The sequence below is a fragment of the Oncorhynchus mykiss genome, chromosome 30, assembly GCF_013265735.2.
Source record: "Oncorhynchus mykiss isolate Arlee chromosome 30, USDA_OmykA_1.1, whole genome shotgun sequence".
Taxonomy (NCBI): domain Eukaryota; kingdom Metazoa; phylum Chordata; class Actinopteri; order Salmoniformes; family Salmonidae; genus Oncorhynchus; species Oncorhynchus mykiss.
The window spans coordinates 15,455,303-15,477,399 of NC_050570.1; the positions used below are offsets into that span (position 1 = coordinate 15,455,303).

The 22,097-nt window shown below is 43.7% G+C and overlaps 1 protein-coding gene across 3 annotated transcripts in view; it reads right to left on the reverse strand.

Annotated features, from left to right (window-relative positions):
• Positions 1–22,097, reverse strand: part of srpk2 (SRSF protein kinase 2) — a 103,009-nt gene that overhangs the window by 62,974 nt on the left and 17,938 nt on the right. The window contains exon 1 of one of the 3 annotated variants that reach the window (XM_036969499.1): positions 8,946–9,527. The exons of the other annotated variants lie outside the window; for them this stretch is intronic. Coding sequence (XP_036825394.1) covers positions 8,946–8,983 — 38 coding nt within the window. The 5' untranslated portion in view covers positions 8,984–9,527. Of the gene's footprint in view, positions 1–8,945; positions 9,528–22,097 lie in introns of those variants that run through there. 3 annotated transcript variants of the gene reach the window in all.

A 22,097-nucleotide genomic window follows, 5' to 3' on the forward strand; every position in this document is an offset into this window, starting at 1 on the left:
AGCAGATTCTAGATTTGATTTTAGATTGGAGATGTTTGATATGAGTCTGGAAGGAGAGTTTACAGTCTAGCCAGACACCTAGGTACTTATAGATGTCCACATATTCTAGGTCGGAACCATCCAGGGTGGTGATGCTAGTCGGGCGTGCGGGTGCAGGCAGTGAACGGTTGAAAAGCATGCATTTGGTTTTACTAGCGTTTAAGAGCAGTTGGAGGCCACGGAAGGAGTGTTGTATGGCATTTATGGAAGCTTGTTTGGAGGTTAGATAGCACAGTGTCCAAGGAAGGGCCAGAAGTATACAGAATTGTGTCGTCTGCGTAGAGGTGGATCAGGGAATTGCCCGCAGCAAGAGCAACATCATTGATATATACAGAGAAAAGAGTCGGCCCGAGAATTTAACCCTGTGGCCTGGGTGTAGTGATGTAATGTGGGTCACACTGCAGACTGAAGATGGAGGGAGAAAATAATGGACTGTTGGTATGTGAAGGATCATGGCGGCTCCAGATGTGACTGCTGCTGCTTCTGGGCTGACTGGGCTTCATGGACAGCTGGCTGAGGTCCAACACTCTATTTCAACAGCCTCTTCTTGTCTCATTTCACTTTCCCTTAGTCTTATAATCCTATTTCAGATAAGTGGTCGAGGGCACATGAGAAGAGGGAAGTAGGCTGTTTGAGATTCTTGGGATGTGCGTTTGTCTCGGTTTCTGTCTGTGTCTGACCTTCACTGGCTATCAACTCGTGTCAGATCAGTGGTGATTTGGGAAAGGAGGCTTGCTGACTAGAACCAATGCGATGTGGTCTAGGACTGTGCTGTCTGGCCATGACTGATGGTTCAAACAACCACTGTTGGTGAAGGTGGGAGGAGCTGACACCATTCTGTCTATCACTGGTGTCCTTTTGTGTGGTCTCGCTCGCTCACTCACTCACTCACTCACTCACTCACTCACTCACTCACTCACTCACTCACTCACTCACTCACTCATTCACTCACTCATTCACTCACTCACTCACTCACTCAGAGTGGCAGCTCCAGTAATCACAGTAAAAACACGTTGGCTTCTCCAATTTCAAGTGGGGGATACACACCACCCACTCACAACACACTAACACACCAAGGTTTCACAGAAACACACACCACCCACTCACAACACACTAACACACCAAGGTTTCACAGAAACACACACCACCCACTCACAACACACTAACACACCAAGGTTTCACAGAAACACACACCACCCACTCACAACACACTAACACACCAAGGTTTCACAGAAACACACACCACCCTCTCACAACACACTAACACACCAAGGTTTCACAGAAACACACACACCACCCACTCACAACACACTAACACACCAAGGTTTCACAGAAACACACACCACCCACTCACAACACACTAACACACCAAGGTTTCACAGAAACACACACCACCCACTCACAATACACTAACACACAAAGGTTTCACAGAAACAAACACACTAACACACAAAGGTTTCACAGAAACACACACCACCCACTCACAACACACTAACACACCAAGGTTTCATAGAAACACACACCACCCACTCACAACACACTAACACACCAAGGTTTCACAGAAAAACACACCACCCACTCACAACACACAAACACACAAAGGTTTCACAGAAACACACACCACCCACTCACAACACACAAAGGTTTCACAGAAATGCACAGAAATGCACAGAAAAACACAAATGTATTTACGAAAGTTCAATCAGTAAGGCTGGTCTTTTTCTTGTTATTTCACCTTTATTTAACCAGGTAGACCTGGCCAAGATAAAGCAAAGCAGTGTGACAAAAACAACAACACAGAGTTACACATGGGATAATCAAACGTATAGTCAATAACACAATACAAAAATCTGTATACAGTGTCTGCAAATGAAGTAAGGAGGTAAGGCAATAAATAGGCCAAAGTGGTGAAGTAATTACAATTTATCAATTTACACTGGAGTTATATATGTGCAGATGAGGATGGGCAAGTAGAAATACTGGTGTGAAAAAGAGTCTCAATGGATCATCACTTCATTCATCTATTAAACTCTATAATTCACATTGCTTCCTATCTCACTCATAAGCACAGCAGGTATCCATTGTAGTATTATTATGGTAACTCATAAGCACAGCAGAAATCTGATTTAGTGTTCATTATGGAAAAACTCATAAGCACAGCAGGCATCCATTGTAGTGTTCATTATGGAAACTCATAAGCACAGCAGGTATCCATTGTAGTGTTTATTGTGGTAACTCATAAGCACAGCAGGTATCCATTGTAGTGTTAATTATGGAAAAACTCATAAGCACAGCAGGTATCCATTGTAGTGTTCATTATGGAAAAACTCATAAGCACAGCAGGTATCCATTGTAGTGTTCATTATGGAAAAACTCATAAGCACAGCAGGCATCCATTGTAGTGTTTATTGTGGTAACTCATAAGCATAGCAGGTATGGTATGGGATATGGGAGTGCCCATGTTGTCCCATCCACAAAGCAGGTATTTAATAATGTTACCTCATCAGGACAGCGTCATGTCTCTCCTCCTCTTTGCCCTTAGCAAGTGTGCAGAATGTCATTGTCCTATTAACTTCAGCCAATGAGCATGGCACTAAGGCAATTCCACCACACTTGCTGATTCATCTATGGGCTCACTCATGCAATAATCACTTCTCCCTCCGTCATCCGATGACTACATCTAGGGGACTATTTATGTCAACTCACCCCTTGTCTCATACTTTATGTTTTTCAGCAACAGTCTTCCAACGACCTTCCACCTCCCCACCAGCAGCATAATAACCTGAAGGCTCGTCATCGGAACCCCATTCTCCAAACTATTCAATAAACTTCCATATCATATTCTGTCTCGGACACACACACACACACACACACACACACACACACACACACACACACACACACACACACACACACACACACACACACACACACACACACACACACACACACACACACACACACACACACACACACACAGATCTCAGAGCATAAAACACAGTAGACTAGAGAGCTACCAGTCTCATTCATACAGTCACAAACATCAATCATATACATTTATTCAGAGGACTAGCATACTGTAAAATCAAGGTCCAGCTGCTTGGCTGTGTGACATAAACAGAGATGTATACCCTGTAAGCTCAGTGGCTGACAGAACCTTTCACAGAGGCTGCAGGCTCTAATCATAAATACTGACTGGTTAAAACCGCATTCCAGCTGGTGTCTATTCCACATGTTACCACCGGCTAAATCTATGACGATAAACTGCCTATTTACTCTGTTCCATCTGACTGTGCAATCCACTGTCTCATCAGCCCAGCCAGGCTATTTATGTACTTGATCTCCACTATAAAAGTAATCTAGACATTATCTCATATTTCTTTTAGACTAACATTTCGTTTTCAACAGTGGAGATTTGTATAAACCTTGCAGTCGGTCTCTCCAACATTTGCAACATTGTTTCAATATTCAAATTCAATCTCCAGCTGTTCCATAGTAATGAACGTGTCGGGACTAGACAGGCAGCATTTCTCAGCCAGTCGAAATCATGAATCAGCTGGCATCATTTTTACGGATATAGTTGAAAAAAGGTCAAATGAAACACAGCTAATTTGCAGTCTTTCCTGCTTCAGTTTGAAGTGATTGTGTTACTGTAGCTGTGTTGTTGGCTAGCTCCTCTGAACAACAGCGTCCTGACGAATGAGCACATTTTCAATGCCAGGTGAAATCGCGCCTCATTAGCTCATTGTTATGGATGCATCCCGATAAATGTCACTAGAAAACAGCTTAAACAAATGCAGCTCCTTTGCTATTATTCTGGCTGCTCTTTTTGACGTGACTGGAAGTTAGACGTAGTTGGCTAGCTAGCAAGCAAGGGATAAGAACGTTGCCAGCCAGTAGAACAAATGACTGGGATGTGTCTATAGATACAGAACAAAAAGACTGAACAGGGCAGCGTCTCTAGCAACCCTAGATTTGTAACAGGACTATATCTTGTGGAAGGATGAACTAGTAGGAATAAATTAATTTGTTTTTAATGAAAATATGTCAATCAGCCCTACACCATAATGAGGTAACCTACAGACAACACTAACGACAGACATCTATCTATCTCTCTACTGTATCTGCCTCTCTTTTTCTCACTCTTTAGCTTTCTCTCTCTCTCTCTCTGTCTCCTTCTCTCTGTCTCTTTAGCTTTCTCTCTCTCTCTCTCTCTGTCTCCTTCTCTCTGTCTCTTTAGCTTTCTCTCTCCCTCTCTCTCTCCTTCTCTCTGTCTCTTTAGCTTTCTTTCTCTTTCTGTCTCCTTCTCTCTGTCTCTTTAGCTTTCTCTCTCCCTCTCTCTCTCCTTCTCTCTGTCTCTTTAGCTTTCTTTCTCTTTCTGTCTCCTTCTCTCTGCCTCTTTAGCTTTCTCTCTCTCTCTGTCTCCTTCTCTCTGTCTCTTAGCTTTCTCTCTCTGTCTCCCTCTCTCTGTCTCTCTCTCTCGCTGTCTCCCTCTCTGTCTCTTTAGCTTTATCTCTCTGTCTCCTTCTCTCTGCCTCTTTAGCTTTCTCTCTCTCTCTCTCTCGGTCTCCTTCTCTCTGCCTCTGTCTCCCTCTCTCTGTCTCTGTCTCTCTGTCTCTCTCTCTCTGTCTCTCTCTATCTCTCTGTCTCTCTGTCTCTCTCTGTCTCCTTCTCTCTGCCTCTTTAGCTTTCTCTCTGTCTCTGTCTCTCTGTCTCTGTCTCTCTGTCTCTGTCTCTCTGTCTCTCTCTCTCTGTCTCTCGCTCTCTGTCTCTCGCTCTCTGTCTCTCGCTCTCTGTCTCTCGCTCTCTGTCTCTCGCTCTCTGTCTCTCGCTCTCTGTCTCTCGCTCTCGCTCTCTGTCTCTCGCTCTCTGTCTCTCTCTGCCTCTTTAGCTTTCTGTCTCTCTCTCGGTCTCCTTCTCTCTGCCTCTAGCTTTCTCTCTCTCTCTGTCTCCTTCTCTGCCGCTTTAGCTTTATCTCTCTCTGTCTCCTTCTCTCTGCCTCCTTAGCTTTCTCTCTGTCTCCTTCTCTCTGCCTCTTTAGCTTTCTCTCTCTCTCTCTGTCTCCTTCTCTCTGCCTCTAGCTTTCTCTCTCTCTCTGTCTCCTTCTCTCTGCCTCCTTAGCTTTCTCTGTCTCCTTCTCTCTGCCTCTTTAGCTTTCTCTCTCGGTCTCCTTCTCTCTGTCTCTTTAGCTTTCTCTCTCTGTCTCCCTCTCTCTGTCTTTCTCTCTCGGTCTCCTTCTCTCTGCCTCTTTAGCTTTCTCTCTCGGTCTCTTTCTCTCTCGGAATCTGTGGAAAGAACTGAAAACTGCTGTTCACAAATGCTCTCCATCCAACCTCACTGAGCTCGAGCTGTTTTGCAAGGAGGAATGGGAAAAAATTTCACTCTCGATGTGCAAAACTGATAGAGACATACCCCAAGCGACTTACAGCTGTAATCGCAGCAAAAGGTGGCGCTACAAAGTATTAATTTAAGGGGGCTGAATAATTTTGCACGCCCAATTTTTCCGTTTTTGATTTGTTCAAAAAGTTTGAAATATCCAATAAATGTCGTTCCACTTCATGATTGTGTCCCACTTGTTGTTGATTCTTCACAAAAAAATACAGTTTTATATCTTTATATTTGAAGCCTGAAATGTGGCAAAAGGTCGCAAAGTTCAAGGGGGCCGAATACTTTCGCAAGGCACTGTAGGGTCAGATTACCTGGTCACAATAATCACCATAACCATTAGGGACGAAAGAAAGATATCTGATCAAGAACCAGTTCTACCTCCTTTCCCCTGCCATGCCTCTAGTGCCATCTTACACAACAGCCGTCTTCAAAATCTGCCTGCCTGCTGCTTTAAAAAAAAGTGTCAGAGGCAGAGCACCATTACGCTCACAGATCTCCTCCTACCACACTTCTTCCATCCCTCCCTCTATCCCCCATCCTAATTCACACAGAAGTAGATAGGCTGCTCCTGCTGCTGGCATCTCAGCTAGTCAGCTCAACTGACTGATGGCTATCACAGTTTAGCTCAATCTAACTCAGCAGTGTGTGTGTGTGTGTGTGTGTGTGTGTGTGTGTGTGTGTGTGTGTGTGTGTGTGTGTGTGTGTGTGTGTGTGTGTGTGTGTGTGTATGTATCTGTGTATCTGTGTGTGTCTCTGTGTGTGTGTATTCCTCTGGCCCAGATGGTACTTTAAAAATAAAGCAATGATACCCCAAACACAGGCCCAATATAGTGATTTGGCACAGATATCCAGATAAAGCTCTCAGATGACATGAAATCAAATATAATAATGAATAGGCCTATTGCTGATACACTTCAAATAATCTGCCCTCTTACACAAATACATTAGCCCATATAAACCTGCTCACATATTAGCATTAATACACTTGTATACCGTCTGTTGGCATAGATACTTATATTGCATTGTATATCACTGATAATGCATTAGGCATAATATAAGCCGGCTTTGTTATGACATTAACAAACACATTCTGGATGCCGTCTTATTTAAAAAACAGAAATAACTCACGATGTTAACAGTTTTGGCATTAATTCCAAGTGGTTAAGGTCAGGGCTATGGTTTTGTTGAAGGCTCTGCAAACCAACCGACCTCATACCATAATGGATACAGAAGGCATTCTGCAGCAATACGCCATCTCATCTGGTGTGCTCTTAGTGGGACTATCATTTGTTTTTCAACAGGACAATGACCCAACACACCTCCAGGCTGTGGAAGGGAAAGTTGACCAAGAAGGAGCGTGATGGAGTGCTGCATCCGATGACCTGGCCTCCACAATCACCCAACCTCAACCCAATTGAGATGGTTTGGGATGAGTTGGACCACAGAGTGAAGGAAAAGCAGCCAACAAGTGCTCAGCATATGTGGGAACACCTTCACGACTTTTGGAAAATCATTCCAGGTGTAGCTGGTTGAGAGAATGCCAAGAGTGTGCAAAGCTGTCATCAAGGCAAAGGGTGGCTACTTTGAAGAATATAAAATATAAAATATAGAACCCACAAAACACCAGTCTCAACGTCAACAGTGAAGAGGCGACTCCGGGATGCTGGCCTTCTAGGCAGAGTTCCTCTGTCCAGTGTCTGTGTTATTTTGCCCATCTTAATCTTTTTTTTTTATTGGCCAGTCTGAGATATGGCTTTTCTTTGCAACTCTGCCTAGAAGGCCAGCATTCTGGAGTCACCTCTTCACTGTTGACGTTGAGACGGGTGTTTTGCGGGAACTATTTAATGAAGCCACCAGTTGAGGACTTGAGGCATCTGTTTCTCAAACTAGACACTCTAATGTACTTGTTCTCTTTCTCAGTTGTGCACCGGGGCCTCCCACTCTTCTTTCTATTCTGGTTGGTGACAGTTTGCTCTGTTTTGTGAAGGGAGTAGTACATAGTGCTGAATGAGATCTTCAGTTTCTTGGCAAATTCTCGCATGGTATGGCCGTCATTTCTCAGAACAAGAATAGACTGACGAGTTTCAGAAGAAAGTTCTTTGTTTCTAGCCATTTTGAGCCTGTAACATAATAATATGCTAACATAATTGCAAAAGGGTTTTATAATGATCAATTACCCTTTTAAAATGAGACAGAATGCGTCTCCTTCCTGAGCGGTATGACGGCTGCGTGGTCCCATGGTGTTAATACTTGCGTACTATTGTTTGTACAGATGAAGGTGGTACCTTCAGGCATTTGGAAATTGCTCCCAAGAATGAACCAGACTTGTGGAGGTCTACAATTTTTTTTCTGAGGTCTTGGCTGATTTCTTCTGGATTTCCAAATATGTCAAGCAAAGAGGCACTGAGTTTGAAGGTAGGCCTTGAAATACATCCACAGGTACACCTCCAATTGACTCAAATGATGTCAATTAGCCTATCAGAAGCTTCTAAAGCCATGACATAATTTTCTGGAATTTCCCAAGCTGTTTAAAGGCACAGTCAACTTAGTGTATGTAAACTTCTGACCCACTGGAATTGTGATACAGTGAATTATAAGTGAAATAATCTGTCTGTAAACAATTGTTGGAAAAATGACTTGTGTCATGCACAAAGCAGATGTCCTAACCGACTTACCAAAACCATAGTTTGTTAACAAGAAATTTGTGGAGTGCTTGAAAAACAAGTTTTAATGACGCCAACCTAAGTGTATGTAAACTTCCGACTTCAACTCTGTACACACACACACACACACGCACACACACACACGCACACACACACACTCCAGAATCTGACATTGCTTGTTCTGATATTTCTTAATTTACATTTGTTTGATTTGTGTGTATTGTTTTGTATTGTTAGGTATTACTGCACTGTTGGTGTTAGAAACATAAACATTTCACTGCCACCTGCAATAACATCTGCAATATATGTATATGAACAACAACATTTTCAGGTTTTTGGGGGATGGTTGTAGGAGGTCTGTTGTTCGGTTGTTGTCATGTGTTTTGAGATGTGCTGCTGGTGATGTGTTCGTCATTTGAAGTGTGTTTTGTCCTGCTGAGATGTGCTAGTGGCTGTGCTAATGTTGACATGTTGACAGATATGCAGATATGCTGTGCAGGAGCAGCCATCATCATACAGACAGACAGACAGACAGACAGACAGAGATGGTTTGATTGGGTGGCTATGTGTTGTTGTCTTTCCACTGGCTGTATGAAAAGCTACATCAGCATGCAACAATTGACCACTGCGCCTTTTTCCTCACCGTGTCAGCACACTGCACCCTCTACAAACAATAGCAGACGACAACTGGCTAGAGATGGACAGAGATAAGGATAGACGGAGAGACAGATGGATAGAGAGAGAAGGAAGGAGGGTGGGTGGGGAGGGAGGGAAGGATATGGGGGAATTCTGGAGCAGAAGACAGAATGACAGTCAGCCAGACAAAATGCAGGGGGGCAGGGGAGGACATGTTACCTTTCGGGGGACGAGGATTTCTCTGAGTTCATGGACATGAGCGGTGCCTGTTAGCCGCTCGCTCGCCGAGGGACGACAGAGAGACGGCAAGGAACAGGCTCTCTTTTCTCTGCTTCTCTCCCTTCGTTCTGTGCCGTGTGTCTGTGTAAGGGGGAGGGGGGGGCTGCCTCCCCTCCTCCTCCTCTCTTTCTCCTTCTAGCTCTCCTCCTCTTGCTCAGAGGAGAAGAAAGGATGGAGGACAACGCTGCAAGAGTAGTAGGGGGAAAAAAGCAGATATGGGCTGTCTGAGCAGAAATCTTCCTGCGTGTGAAGCGAGACAAGCAATGTCAGACACCTTTCCTCAGACCCAGCTTCCTCCCTTCCTTTACCTCCTTCACCCTCTATTTCACTTTCGTTTTTTCACTCTCTTTCCTCGTGTTCTCTGTCCTCCTTGGTTGGTTCTTAAATGGTGATGAAATGAACACACAAGCTCCCACAGTCTCAATCCGCTTTGTCTGTCCTCCTCTTCCTTTTCACCCTCTCTCCCTTTCTCTCTCTCTCCCTCTTTCCAAAACAGCAGCAGTGCAGTAGCTGGCTCTAGCAGGCATTCTGCAGCTCTGCACAACAACAGAGCCCAGAGCGAACTGGAACAAACCACTGCCTGACAGAGAGAGGGGGGTGGGAGGGCTGGGACCAATGGCAAACCAAACCACTTCTCCTTGAGGTCTCTCCTACTCCTCTCCCTGCGTGGTCCGTACCTCCCTCCTTCCCTCCATCCCCTTTGCCTTATTATGACATCTTGTATCTCGGGGCAACGCCACACAGATCTGACTCCCCGTCTCTCTATCTGCCATACTCCTCTTCTCCCCCCTCCTCTTTTCTCTCGTTGTCTCTCAATCCATTTTCCGATGTATTTTCTGCCTCTATGGCTGTAATGTGTATGGTTGTAATTATCTTTTCTCTCTACATTCCCTCTCTCTCCCAGCAGACGGGTATATTTCTGCATGAGAGAACAGCACAGAGAGGTAGCCAGAGGGTGTCATGACAGGGGGTCTCTCTCTACTGTCCTCCCCCATGGCTCTACTGTCCTCCCCCATGGCTCTACTGTCCTCCCCCATGGCTCTACTGTCCTCCCCCATGGCTCTACTGTCCTCCCCCATGGCTCTACTGTCCTCCCCCATGGCTCTACTGTCCTCCCCCATGGCTCTACTGTCCTCCCTCATGGCTCTACTGTTCTCCCCCATGGCTCTACTGTCCTCCCCCATGGCTCTACTGTCCTCCCCCATGGCTCTACTGTCCTCCCCCATGGCTCTACTGTCCTCCCCCATGGCTCTACTGTCCTCCCCCATGGCTCTACTGTCCTCCCCCATGGCTCTACTGTCCTCCCCCATGGCTCTACTGTCCTCCCCCATGGCTCTACTGTCCTCCCCCATGGCTCTACTGTCCTCCCCCATGGCTCTACTGTCCTCCCCATGGCTCTACTGTCCTCCCCCGTCGCTCTACTGTCCTTCCCCGTCGCTCTACTGTTCTTCCCCGTCGCTCTACTGTTCTTCCCCGTCGCTCTACTGTCCTTCCCCGTCGCTCTACTGTCCTTCCCCGTCGCTCTACTGTCCTTCCCCGTCGCTCTACTGTCCTTCCCCGTCGCTCTACTGTCCTTCCCCATCGCTCTACTGTCCTTCCCCATCGCTCTACTGTCCTTCCCCATCGCTCTACTGTCCTCCCCATCGCTCTACTGTCCTCCCCCATCGCTCTACTGTTCTCCCCCATGGCTCTACTGTCCTTCCCCATCGCTCTACTTTCCTTCCCCCATCGCTCTACTGTCCTTCCCCCATCACTCTACTGTCCTTCCCCATGGCTCTACTGTCCTTCCCCATGGCTCTACTGTCCTTCCCCATCGCTCTACTGTCCTCCCCCATCACTCTACTGTCCTCCCCCATCGCTCTACTGTCCTCCCCCATCGCTCTACTGTCCTCCCCCATCGCTCTACTGTCCTCCCCCATCGCTCTACTGTCCTCCCCCATCGCTCTACTGTCCTTCCCCATCACTCTACTGTCCTTCCCCATGGCTCTACTGTCCTCCCCCATCGCTCTACTGTCCTTCCCCCATCACTCTACTGTCCTTCCCCCATCACTCTACTGTCCTTCCCCATCACTCTACTGTCCTTCCCCATCGCTCTACTGTCCTTCCCCATCGCTCTACTGTCCTTCCCCATGGCTCTACTGTCCTTCCCCATGGCTCTACTGTCCTTCCCCATGGCTCTACTGTCCTCCCCCATCGCTCTACTGTCCTTCCCCATGGCTCTAATGTCCTCCCCCATCGCTCTACTGTCCTTCCCCATGGCTCTACTGTCCTTCCCCATCACTCTACTGTCCTTCCCCATGGCTCTACTGTCCTTCCCCATCACTCTACTGTCCTTCCCCATCACTCTACTGTCCTTCCCCATCGCTCTACTGTCCTTCCCCATGGCTCTACTGTCCTTCCCCATGGCTCTACTGTCCTTCCCCATGGCTCTACTCGCCTCCCCCATCACTCTACTGTCCTCCCCCATCACTCTACTGTCCTCCCCCATCACTCTACTGTCCTCCCCCATCACTCTACTGTCCTCCCCCATCACTCTACTGTCCTCCCCCATCACTCTCTCGCTCTCTCATGCGCCGAATATAACAACCTTACCGTGAAATGCTAACTTACAAGCCTTTAACCAACAATTCAGTTTTAATAAAATAAGATTTAAGAAAATACAAGTAAAAAAAGTAACACAATAAAATAACAATAACGAGGATACATACAGGGGGTACCGGTACTGAGTCGATGTGCGGGCGTACAGATTAGTCGAGGTAATTGAGGTAATATGTACACAACATGTAGATAGGGGTAAAATTACTATGCACAGATAATAAACAGCAAGTAGCATCAGTTTAAAAAGAGGTCTATGCAAATAGTCCAGGTAGCTGTGTATGTCTGTCTGTGTGTGTGTGTGTGTGCGTGTGTGTGTGTGCGTGTGTGTGCATTCTGAGGTTACGGTTACTGACTAGCCTACAGTTACTGACTAGCCACCCTCCGTTTACACACAATGGAATTGCACGAGCAGGTAAGAGTCTGTACTGTCTGTACAAACACATACCCACGGCACACACAAACTCACACACGCTGCTGAATGCATTCCATGCCGAATGTATTCAAGCTTTACAAAAACATTTGGGTCAGGCAAAACCATTGCATAATGCACATGTACTTTAAAGTTCATGAAACATAGGCTACAGAGAAAGTAAAAGGCTTTCCAGTAGATATTAGCCCTGGGTGAAACTGATGATGAAAAAACCCTGGATTGCTGATGCTATGCATTGGCCAATGAGAGGCTTTGAAGCCACTGGTCAGCCATATTGGCATTCCCCAGAAGAAGCAGTCCTCCATAGGAATGAATGGAATTCTACAATTATTTAAATTAAATTCTTCAAGGACAAAATGACATGTATTTAAGTCTTTTTTGTTGTTGTAGTGGAGACAGTAACATCAGAACTTTAAAAAAGACATACTCTTTTAAATATGTTTTGCTAACGTAATATGATTTTTTATTTTCCCAAGTGGTGAAGGTGTCTGTAATAGAATAAACGTGGCAAAAACAAGTATAGATATTAATAAATGCATTTCTATAGTTTCCAAAATCATTTTTACAACGGTGGGAGAGTGCCAAGATGGAGGCTTGGGGCTTCAACACAGCGCCCCCTGTCAGTCATCTAGTATAGCACTAGCACATTAGCACATGAACAAAAGCTCTGTATGAATGAGACTAGTGTTGTGTGATGGTATGATAATTTAATGGGGAAATCCACATGCAATCCATATCTGAGGACATAATTAACTGCCTCTAAGAGTGTGAGATTTAACATGCTCAGATACGAATCGAAAACACACACACATGCACCCACGGACACACATACACATACACGTGCACGTTAACATACACACTTACACGTGCACATTAAACACACACACACCTTTCTATAGTGCCACACACAGCATATAACACACTAAAACAGGATTACATTTAAGCAAACATGAGAGTGACCCATCCAATTGTCCTCATTCTCTGTGGCTGTGGGCCAACAGGGGGGTAAATACTAATTCACTATGCTGCCTCATAGCTGATCATCTCATTGTATTACTAATAGAGCTAAGGACTCCCCTCCACTACACACAGCTGATGGTACATATTTCCATAAAGGAGGGAAAGAACTGAGACTAAAGACCTGTCACCCATTTTAAAGAGTGACTGCCCTTAAAAAACAACGAATCCCTTTGACAACGGCCTATGTGGCATCAATAGGAGTGAGAAATATTTATTCTAGTGTGAAAATGTGGAAACTCAGAGCGTCACAACGAGTAAATGAAGGTTGGGTTTGAATTACATTTCTGTCAACAAGTCATCCCCCCTTTTGCCAAGCTCCACGTGCAAATCGCCCCTCTGTCTACTTCACTTCCCTTCCCTTCATTGAATGGACCTCTGTTGTTTCATCGCCCCCAACCAACGCATTCAAAGGATCACGGCTGTTTGAAACTGAAAAGACCCATGCAACGCACTCTTCCAGCTCGGGTTGAAGATGGGTATATTTTGAACGTAGGCTTCCAGCAGGATGCACAGCCAACAACAATGGTGTGCATGCCATGCTGAAGGACCTCCATCATGCAGAGCAGGTGGTTGGAGGGCATTGGTCCCCAGTGATGGTGAGTATACCGGATACTAGACCATAGACCAGGGTTCCCCAACTGGTGGCCTGTGGATTTATTTGGCCCCCCATGATTTTAGAGCAAAGAAAAAACAATTATATACTGACCAAAAATATGAACACAACATGCAACAATTACCACGATTTTACTGCGTAACTGTTCATATAAGGAAATAAATTCATTAGGCCGTAATCTATGGATTTCACATGACTGGGCAGGGGCTCAGCCATGGGTGGGCCTGGGATAGCACAGGCACACCCCACCCACTTGGGAGCCAGGCCCAGCCAATCAGAATGAGTTTTTTCAACAAAAGGGATTTATTACAGACAAGAATAGTCCTCAGTTTCATCAGATGTCCGGGTGGCTGGTCTCAGATGATCCCGCAGGAGGACCTGGGCTGGTGCGGTTACACGTGGTCTGTGGTTGTGAGGCCGGTTGGACAGATTATTTCACTTATAATTCACTGTATCACAATTCCAGTGGGTCAGAAGTTTACATACACTAAGTTGACTGTGCCTTTAAACAGCTTGGGAAATTCCACAAAATGATGTCATGGCTTTAGAAGCTTCTGATATGATAATTGACATCATTTGAGTCAATTGGAGGTGTACCTGTGGATGTATTTCAAGGCCTACCATCAAACTCAGTGTCTCTTTGCTTGACATATTTGGAAATCCAGAAGAAATCAGCCAAGAATTCAGAAAAAATTATAGACCTCCACAAGTCTGGTTCATCCTTGGGAGCAATTTCCAAACACCTGAAGGTACCACGTTCATCTGTACAAAAAAATAGTACGCAAGTAAGTATAAAGACCATGTAACGTCATTCCTCCTCCTCTTCTGAGGAGGAGTAGCGAGAAGGATCGGAGGACCAATGCGCAGCGTGGTAAGTGTCCATAACGTTTATTTTAAGATATAAACTGAACACTATGAAATATAAAACAATAAACGTGAACATGAACGAAAACCGAAACAGTACCGTGTGGCAACAAACACTCACACGGAAACAAACACCCACAACTCAAAAGTGAAACCCAGGCTACCTAAGTATGATTCTCAATCAGACAACTAACGACACCTGCCCCTGGTTGAGAACCATACTAGGCTGAACTCAAAACCCCAACATAGAAAAACACACATAGACTGCCCACCCAACTCACGCCCTGACCATACTAAAACAAAGACAAAACAAGGGAACTAAAGGTCAGAACGTGACAGACCATGGGACCACGCAGCCGTCATGCCACTCAGGAAGGAGGCGCGTTCTGTCTCCTAGAGATGAATGTACTTTGGTGCGAAAAGTGCAAATCAACCCCAGAACATCAGCAATGGACCCTGTGAAGATGCTGGAGGAAACAGGTACAAAAGTATCTATATCCACAGTAAAACAAGTCCAATATTGACATAACCTGAAAGGCCACTCAGCAAGGAAGAAGCCACGGCTCCAAAACCGCCATAAAAAAAGCCAGACTACGGTTTGCAACTGCACATGGGGACAAAGATTGTACTTTTTGGAGAAATGTCCTCCGATGAATGGTCTGATGAAACAAAAATAGAACTGTTTGGCCATAATGACCATCGTTATGTTTGTAGGAAACGGGGAGGCTTGCAAATCGAAGAACACCATCCCAACCATGAAGCACGGGGGTGGTAACATCATGTTGTGGGTGTGCTTTGCTGCAGGAGGGACTGGTGCACTTCACAAAATTGATTGCTTCATGAGAAAGGAAAATTGTGGATATATTGAAGCAACATCTAAAGACATCAGTTAAAGCTTGTTGCAAATGTGTCTTCCAAATGGACAACAACCCCAAGCATACTTCCAAAGTTGTGGCAAAATGGCTTAAGGACAACAAAGTCAAGGTATTGGAGTGGCCATCACAAACCTGACTCAGTTACACCAGCTCTGTCAGGAGGATTGGGCCAAAATTCATCCAACTTATTGTGGGAAGCTTGTGGAAGGCTACCTGAAACTTTTGACCCAAGTTAAACAATTTAAAGGCACTGATACCAATGACTAATTAAGTGTGTCAACTTCTGACCTACTGGGGATGTGATGAAAGAAATAAAGTTTAAATAAGTCATACTCTCTACTATTATTCTGACATTTCACATTCTTAAAATAAAGTGGTGATTCTAACTGACCTATCACAGGGAAATTTTCCTTGGATTAAATGTCAGGAATTGTGAAAAACTGAGTTTAAATGTATTTGCCTAAGATGTATGTAAACTTCCGACTTCAACTGTATATATATTTTAATTGTTGGACATAACGACTGTAAAAACACCAGTAAATCCACTCCAAGTGATTTAAATGTTTCTAATCTGTAGGCTTCTCAGAGGAAGAAGGGGAGGACCATCCTCCTCAGTGAATTTCATAAAAAATTATTAATGTTATCCTTTTTAGATAAAACCATACTAAATATATTCAAGTCACCAAATAATTGATTAAAACACACTGTTATGCAATGAAGGTTACAGTAGCCTCAACAGCACTCTGTAGGGTTGCACCATGGTGTATCCAGAGGACAGCTATCTACCTCCTCTTGGTACATTGACTTCAATACAAAACCTAGGAGGTTCTTGGTTCTCAGCCCCATCCTGAGACTTACACAGTAATTATGACAACTTCTGGAGGACGTCCTCCAACCTATCAGAGCTCTTGTAACATGAACTGACATGTTGTCCACCCAATCAAAGGATCAGAGAATGCTAGCACTGCAGTGCATAACATGTGGTGAGTAGGTGACTCAAAGAGAGAGAAAGACGATAGTTGAACAATTTTCACAAATTAATTTCTTCAAAAATTAAGGAGAAGCAAGAGAGATTGCCAAATGTTTTACTTTCAGTTTAACTTACTTAGCTACCAAATGCAGCTGGGTAGTTTAGTTACTCAAACACCCAGCTCAAACAGAGGAATGCTATGTTAGCTAGCTGGCTATGACTATCCGACACAACACTGTAACTCTTCCAAGTCAAGGTAAGCTTTTGGTTTTATTAATTTATTGCCACTGGGGCCCGCTGATGTAACTGCTTACTAACCATTAACTGTAATCCTACTGCATGATTGTAGCGGGTTTACTAACACATTAGTTTTATTAGCTATGTTGACTAGGATGTTACTTTAGCTAATATGGGGACAACAATGTAGGCTGTGTGTAGCGATTATGACATTTATTTTACATTTTATTTCACCTTAATTTAACCTGGTTTGGCTTGGAAAGGTTTTTTCAAAAAATATTTCTTACACAGAAGCAAACAAAACGGTGATAAAAAAATACCCACAAACTGTGGATTAATGTTCACACCCTAGATAAACTAGATGCAGGCAAGAGCGTCCAAGGCTGTATTGAATGGGTCACTGTCTGTCCATGTGTTACTGTCTATCATCTCAAATCTCTCAACCTGTGTGCACCTACATTGTAAACTTTCATTTATAGGCTAGGTTGTAGGAAACTCATGATGGGTATAGGGAAAATTAGAGTTTCATGTAGTAGCCTAAACCTATTGGCGTTAAATTGAACTGGGTGAATGGAAAATGAATGACAGTCATCCAACATGCTGTAATAGAAATAAGGCCATGGTCATGGAGAAAAACTAAATAGTCCTTTCTCATCATAAGCGCTACTAACTCCCACGCATAATAGAGAAACACGTGCTCGCATACAAATGTAAGCAAGGTTTAAATGATGTTGTTTAGTCAAATATTATATCTGTTATGTTCCATCCCCCCGACCATCCGTGGCTGAATCTAGTTGATGATCCCTGCCATTGACTGCTGGTTATGTATCTGTATATGTAGCTATATTTGGATAATTATTATCACTATCATTGGTAGCATAGCTGTTGTTAGCTAGCGAGCTACATACCTACCGAGCTACCTACTTACCTAGCAATACAACTCTGATTTGACTTGGAAACACCATAACATTTCAAAAGAAGGCAAATTATACGTAGGAAAACTTTTGGCACGATTGTGATGTCGCCAGATTGACTTTAGATGCAGTATAATTTTATCCAGCTAAGATTGAGGGGACAACCGTATTTTAGCTCGCTAACATTTTTATTTTTTTTTACATTTATTTTATTTCACCTTTATTTAACCTTAACATTAACATTGCTAGCTATATTTGACCAACTTTGCTAGCTTGCAACAGTAATGGCAACTTGCCATCTCTCTAAAGTAATCTGGACAATATCATAATGGCAAAGTTTTTCCTACTAATTATTTGCCTACTTTAGCAACGTCATCGTATTTCCCCTCTAAATTAGGGTAATTTACATGAAACAGTCACATTAGCCTCCGAGGTGCAACCCATGTCTAGGGCGCAAATAAATATTGGATGCAGCTATGGGTGTACTAGCTAATTCATGCCTGACTACAAAAGTGTACTAACTAGCAGAAACAACCTAAAAAACAAAACCAGGGCCATAGAAAAACATATCACAGTTGGTTGCAGAGCGTAACGGCGTCACCGGCCAGAATCTAATCTAATCTGGAGCCAGTCAGTCTATATCTGTAAAGCATAGAATTAGCTTCCATACAATATTACCTTATTTCTCAAGCTGTTTATAATTGAGGGATGATGACACTCTTTGACCCTGTTTTTCTGTTAAACAAAGTGCACAGTTGGGTGCCAGACTGATCCCTTGGTTATGAAGGGATGCAGGGACCTACCAGAAGGAGCAACGGTGGGTATCATAACATGTCCTGCAATGTGATTGCAATGGTTTAGCAACCTCCAAAAATAATTTAATTCACTGTTCACTTGCTATTTTCACAGCTTGTCAGGCAATACCTCAGAATAAAAGTGTACCCTTGTGACACGTCCTCCATTGTTGGCCGAGTCTTCCTTACTGCACTGATGACACAGACAGCTTCATCAACAACTACAGGTAATGTGTGCTATTTGAAGTGTGAAAAGTTGTATTAAAAAATACCCAGCTTGATAAAATAGTGGGTTAATTCCCCAGCCAAGCAGATACAGCTAGTAGTCATTTTGATTGGGTAGTGTATTAGCAAAAAGCGTTGTCCATTCTTTAGAACAAAATGCAATTATATCACCATCATAGCCCCTCCCAACACCACCTAATAAGATTGCCTGCTGCAGTTGTTTGAGAGATGTCCAGTTTGCAGCTGAACATGCAGCATAGAGAAGACCAGCAAGGGGGCCCTCATCAGCATCATGCAGACATGCCCTCACTGTGAGCATTCCTATGAATGGAACAGTCAGTCACACGTTGGCAAGTATCCGGCCAGCAACATTCACCTGTCGGCGACAACAGCTTTCACAGGCTCATCATTTGTACAAATACAGAAGATAACCCACTTCATTACTTTGATACATTTGATAACCCAATTGTGAAAATAGATTTATGTAAACTGACATTATTTGTTGCTTATTTAGATATAATGTCCAGGGCATAACCAGCCTGATTGCTGTGTTTACCATTGTACAGTATTTCACTTCACATTTGATGATATCTGAAGTGAAATAGAAAGGTGAAAGCAGTGATCAGATTGGTTCCACCAGGCTAATGATAACCACCATTTATAATATAATCAGTGCTCTGTGTGTGTCTGTGTGTGTGTGTGTGTGTGTGTGTGTGTGTGTGTGTGTGTGTGTGTGAGTGACTGCCCAGTATCTTTGATGAGGGGCCAGGAGCTGATCTATGCTGCTATACTTGATAGGGCCTTGGCATAGACCTCACCTCCAGTCTCACTTCTTGCCTGCTCACCAACGGTTGTGTAGAGGTGGAGAACACAATTAGGTACATTTAGTCTGACTGCATAGTATATGTGTGTGTGTCAGATATCACCTATCCCTAACTGCCATTGGTAATAGAACAGTGACTGTGTGTGTACAGTATGTGTTCACAGAAACATTGAGGCAGCACATGCAGACAAGCAAGCATTTCACTACACCCGCAATAACATCTGCTAAACATGTGTATGTGACAAATAAAATTTGATTTGATGATGTGTTGAAGTCCAGACTGACACACAGGCTTGATACTGATGTCTCTGAATGGAGAGAGAAATGGCACTCAACTTTTACTTGTATTGTCTTTTTTAATTATTGAATTAAACGGTATCAGTCGATATAGGAGGAAGAAACCCTGTATATTCTGTACCAGGATCAGGGAACTACTGTTGTATTCAGGACACTACACAGGAAGGTATGATGTGTGGTCAAGCTCATCACTAAGCTCAGAAGCTGGGTCTGAAACCCTCCTTGAGCAACTGGGTTCTGGACTTCCTGATGGGCCTACCCCAAGTGATGAAGGTAGGCAACAACATTTGCGCCCCACTGATCCTCAACACGTGGGTCTCAATGTCAACAAAACGAAGGAGCTGATCGTGGACCACAGGAGACAGCACACCCCCATCGAGCTTCAAGTTCCTGCAGCTTCTCTGGAGGCTGAAGAAATCTGGCTTGCCCCCTAGTACCCTAACACATTTCTACAGATGCACCATTGAGAGCATCCTGTCAGGCTGTATCACCGCCTGGTAAGGCAATTGCAGGTCGCAACCGCAGGGCTCTCCAGAGTGTGGTGCGTTCAGCCCAACACATCACCGGAGGCACACTGCCTGCCCTCCAGGACATCTACAGCACCCGATGTCACAGGAAGGCCAAAAAGATCATCAAGGACATCATTCACCCGAGCCAGGTCCTGTTCACCCTGCTACCATCTAGAAGGTGGAGACAGTACAGGTGCATCAAAGCTGGGACCAAGAGACTGAGAAGCAGCTTCTATATCCAGGCCATCAGACTGATAAACAGTCACCACTACGGTTTCACCCACTTGATATGTATATACTGTATTCTAGTCATGGCTCATCCTATATAACTTTGTAATTATTTTTTATGGATTTTCACAGGACCAATAAACTTTTGTTTGATTTTATGACCACTCTGACATGTTTGCCAAGGTATCCCCATTACCATTAGAACACTGCTTCTATGGTATCATGTAAAGGGTCATTTATTCTAGAGGTCGACCGATTAATCGGAATGGCCAATTAATTAGGGCTGATTTCAAGTTTTCATAACAATTTGGGCGCCGAATTTGCAGATTTTTTAGATTTACATTTTTTAAATATATTTTTTTATACCTTTAATTTAACTAGGCAAGTCAGTTAAGAACACATTCTTATTTTCAATGACGGCCTAGGAACCTCACCTTTTCAGCTCGGGGGATCCAATCTTGCAACCTTACAGTTAACTAGTCCAACGCAATAACGACTTGCCTCTCTCTCATTGCACTCCAAGGAGACTGCCTGTTACGCGAATGCACCAAGCCAAGGTAAGTTGCTAGCTCGCATTAAACTTATCTTATAAAAAACAATCAATCATAATTACTAGTTAACTACACATGGCTGATGATATTACTAGATATTATCTAGCGTGTCCTATAATCTGACTGAGCATACAAGTATCTGACTGAGCGGTGGTAGGCAGAAGCAGGCACGTAACCATTCATTCAAACAGCACTTTCGTGCGTTTTGCCAGCAGCTCTTCGTTGTGCGTCAAACATTGCGCTGTTTATGACTTCAAGCCTATCAACTCCCGAGATTAGGCTGGTGTAACCAAAGTGAAATGGCTAGCTAGTTAGTGCGCGCTAATAGCGGTTCAAACGTCACTCACTCTGAGCCTTCTAGTAGTTGTTCCCCTTGCTTTGCATGGGTAACGCTGCTTCGATGGTGGCTGTTGTCGTTGTGTTGCTGGTTCGAGCCCAGGGAGGAGCGAGGAGAGGGACGGAAGCTATACTGTTACACTTGCAATACTAAAGTGCCTATAAGAACATCCAATAGTCAAAGGTTAATGAAATACAAATGGTATAGAGGGAAATAGTCCTATAATTCCTATAATAACTACAACCTAAAACTTCTTACCTGGGAATATTGAAGACTCATGTTAAAAGGAACCACCAGCTTTCATATGTTCTCATGTTCTGAGCAAGGAACTGAAACTTTAGCTTTCTTACATGGTACATATTGCACTTTTACTTTCTTCTCCAACACTTTGTTTTTGCATTATTTAAACCAAATTGTTTCATTATTTACTTGAGGCTAAATAGATTTTATTGATGTATTATATTAAGTTAAAATAAGTGTTCATTCAGTATTGTTGTAATTGTCATTATTACAAAAAAAACAACAAAAATCGGCCGATTAATCGGTATCGGCTTTTTTTGGTCCTCCAATAATCGTAATCTGCTTTTTTTGGTCCTCCAATAATCGGAATCTGCTTTTTTTTGGTCCTCCAATAATCGGTATCGGCGTTGAAAAATCATAATCAGTCGACCTCTAATGTATTCTACATTGACATGTTACTACATTTGAAAATGATCAAAACATTTAGTTCAGAATATCTTGTTACTGTTACTCATTGTGTATTTAATTATCCTGTTATTATTTTTCTATTCTTTTTTTCTCTCTGTA